This window comes from Macrobrachium nipponense, chromosome 46 (assembly GCF_015104395.2).
Source record: "Macrobrachium nipponense isolate FS-2020 chromosome 46, ASM1510439v2, whole genome shotgun sequence".
Classification (NCBI taxonomy): Eukaryota; Metazoa; Arthropoda; class Malacostraca; order Decapoda; family Palaemonidae; genus Macrobrachium; species Macrobrachium nipponense.
In genome coordinates this window covers 20,926,445-20,928,944 of record NC_061106.1, presented here as the reverse complement: position 1 = coordinate 20,928,944, position 2,500 = coordinate 20,926,445, and the positions used below count along the sequence as shown (strand labels likewise).

Sequence of the window (2,500 nt, the reverse complement as noted above, 5' to 3'; positions counted from 1 at the left end):
CGTCTTTGCTCTGTCCAAGGAACAAGGGAGAAAATTTATTGGGAGGATGATCGCACAGGAACAGATGAACAGGAGATGAATTGAGCCCCTCAATAAGATCCGTAGGGGTTGATGACGTTCTTGTACTTGTGGTTTCAACAGGTGCGTTAGAGGTGGCATTGTGGGAACTCAGCTGATGCCCATTTCCAACTGACGCGGCAGAAAACGTGCTTTGAGAAGCGCCGAAGCTCGTGGCTGAAAGCACTAGGAATAGGTTTGAAAACTTCTTATTTGCAAGCATCTCCAATAGTGCCTGGAAAGTATTATGAAACCATAGTTAAAAGCCAGCCACAGTTGAGCATAGTATAACATTTTACAGAAAATGACTACCTATTTGACAATATTAGAAAATTAACCATATGATTGTGAAATGTTTTGGTCAAAAGCATCCCACCTCGTTTCCTGTACGAAAAATATCTTGCTATTTCTTCACTTTAGCTGCTTGGTTACATTAAAACACATTTGGCACTCATTTTTAGCTTCGAAAACCGTACTAGATGATAATGAACACAGCAAAATGAAAACCCGTTGCAGTTTTCTTGAATCGGTGACTTAACTTACCACATAAATTCTGCCGTGGATGTTACGCCTCACAAAGACACCGGACCACTAAGGAGATCAGTGGCATTAAGACGAGAGAGAGAGAGAGAGAGAGAGAGAGAGAGAGAGAGAGAGAGAGAGAAAATGTGTGTTCACTGGGTTCACTGACTGCGTTCAGATGGTCCTTAAGGAACGTTAAGAGATTCCCTCGTGAAGGATATCATAAATAAAACGTTTTTGTAAGAAAAACATAGCACAAATGTTTTGCGCCTTACATAAGCCTTGCCACTGATACATTTGTTCATATCTGAAGTATTGGTAAACATTTCAACAGGAGCAGGCACTCAAAGAACTGTTTCGTGAACGGTCCGCTGCTTGTTTAATCTTCTGCGGATATCCTCAGCGATAAATGTTGGCGCTTAGTGACATATCCCTTGCACTGGCATTCTTCTCTTGTTCCTTTCTTTCTCTTGAGATACTCACGTTCATAATATAAATATATGGATATGTATGTGCATATATATATATATATATATATATATATATATATATATATATATATATATATATATATATAGTACACACACATATATTTCATTTATATATATATATATATTATATTTACTATATATTTATTAATAATATTTATTTAACTATAGAATATATAATATACGTGTGCGTGTGTATTCTTTTCAGAGCTCTTAGCCAGAAATACGTCGCCATTACACAATAGCACGTTTGTGAGTGATTAGTCAGAGTCCATTGGTTCGAAATGCCTCTGTACATCATAGAAGACGTTTACTTACCCAGCGCTAGAAATTACAATATACTCTCGGGGCTCTTTCGTGCTACTCAGTTAGCAGTGATAAGCACTGACTTTAGAGCCTTGGATGTTTATTTTTCAAGATTAAATCGATCTCGGAACCGCCGAATATTAACGATAAGTTTTACTTTCCTGTAGCCGTTTCTGAGCTTTTATCTCAAGTTCTTAGAAGGGAATGAATGACAAGGTCTCAAGTTTGCCCTAGGTTTAACATATTGTTTTGGCAATTAGCTGTTTTTTCTTTTAAGTGGTTGCCTTGCAAATTATATATATATATATATATATATATATATATATATATATATATATATATATATACATATATTCTATGTTACTGAGCACATCATGATTACTTTGTTCAATACAACGGAATTAGAGCTGTTATCCTGTTATGTATCTGACACGTTTTACGCTGTATAATTCTCCCAAAACTGTTCCACGTTACCCCTATAGACTTTCCGTTTCCCGGCCGTGGACATAAATTATTATAATTATGGCATCAGCATATCGAAACATGTTACTTTTTATGAATCAATCAAGGCTACTCTGGATTCAGTGGCAGAATCAAATGGTTCTTTCATACTTCAGGAAGCTCTTCCATGGAAGCTGAAATTTGAGCATATCCATCACCTGACAGTTTTGATAGTGTTCACATAACCATAGTAAAATACCGTTACATGGTTCATCACAAAGATATACGCTGCCCAGAAGTACTTTGTCATAATAGTCAATCGCAAATGAGGATAATAGAAGAACATTCTTGAATACAAGCTTAGCGAGAGACTACGGGGATTTTTGGGGCTCCATTCTTTAACATAACATGTGCGGAAAAATTTTTTTTTTTTTCAATTTAAAGTAATACACATTTAATGGTTATTGCTGTAGAGGGGCGAAAATGTCTCTACCTTTAGTTCTGAAATAGTCAACATGAATTTAGAAAAATATATCGGTTTAGAGCAGTTTCCCAACTTGGGGTGCTAGGGGTTGCTGAAGTCAATTATTGGGGGTTTGGGAAGCAAGAAATCAACGAAATAGAATGGAGTGATCAAGCAGCATAATTTACTTTCTCTTATCCCAGTTAAGGGGTGCCGGACTGGC

The 2,500-nt window shown here is 36.6% G+C and overlaps 1 protein-coding gene across 1 annotated transcript in view; it reads right to left on the bottom strand.

The window, feature by feature from the left end:
- The window catches only part of LOC135214795 (uncharacterized), a 3,114-nt gene extending 2,410 nt beyond the window's left edge, over positions 1 to 704 (bottom strand). Inside the window, exons 1-2 of the mRNA XM_064249156.1 lie at positions 601 to 704; positions 1 to 292 (exon numbers count right to left, since the gene is read on the bottom strand). The exon at positions 1 to 292 is cut by the window's left edge and continues 2,410 nt beyond it. Of these exons, the coding sequence (XP_064105226.1) occupies positions 1 to 280 (280 nt within the window). The 5' untranslated portion in view covers positions 281 to 292; positions 601 to 704. The remainder of the gene's footprint in view (positions 293 to 600) is intronic.
- Between the last annotated feature and the right edge of the window lie 1,796 nt (positions 705 to 2,500).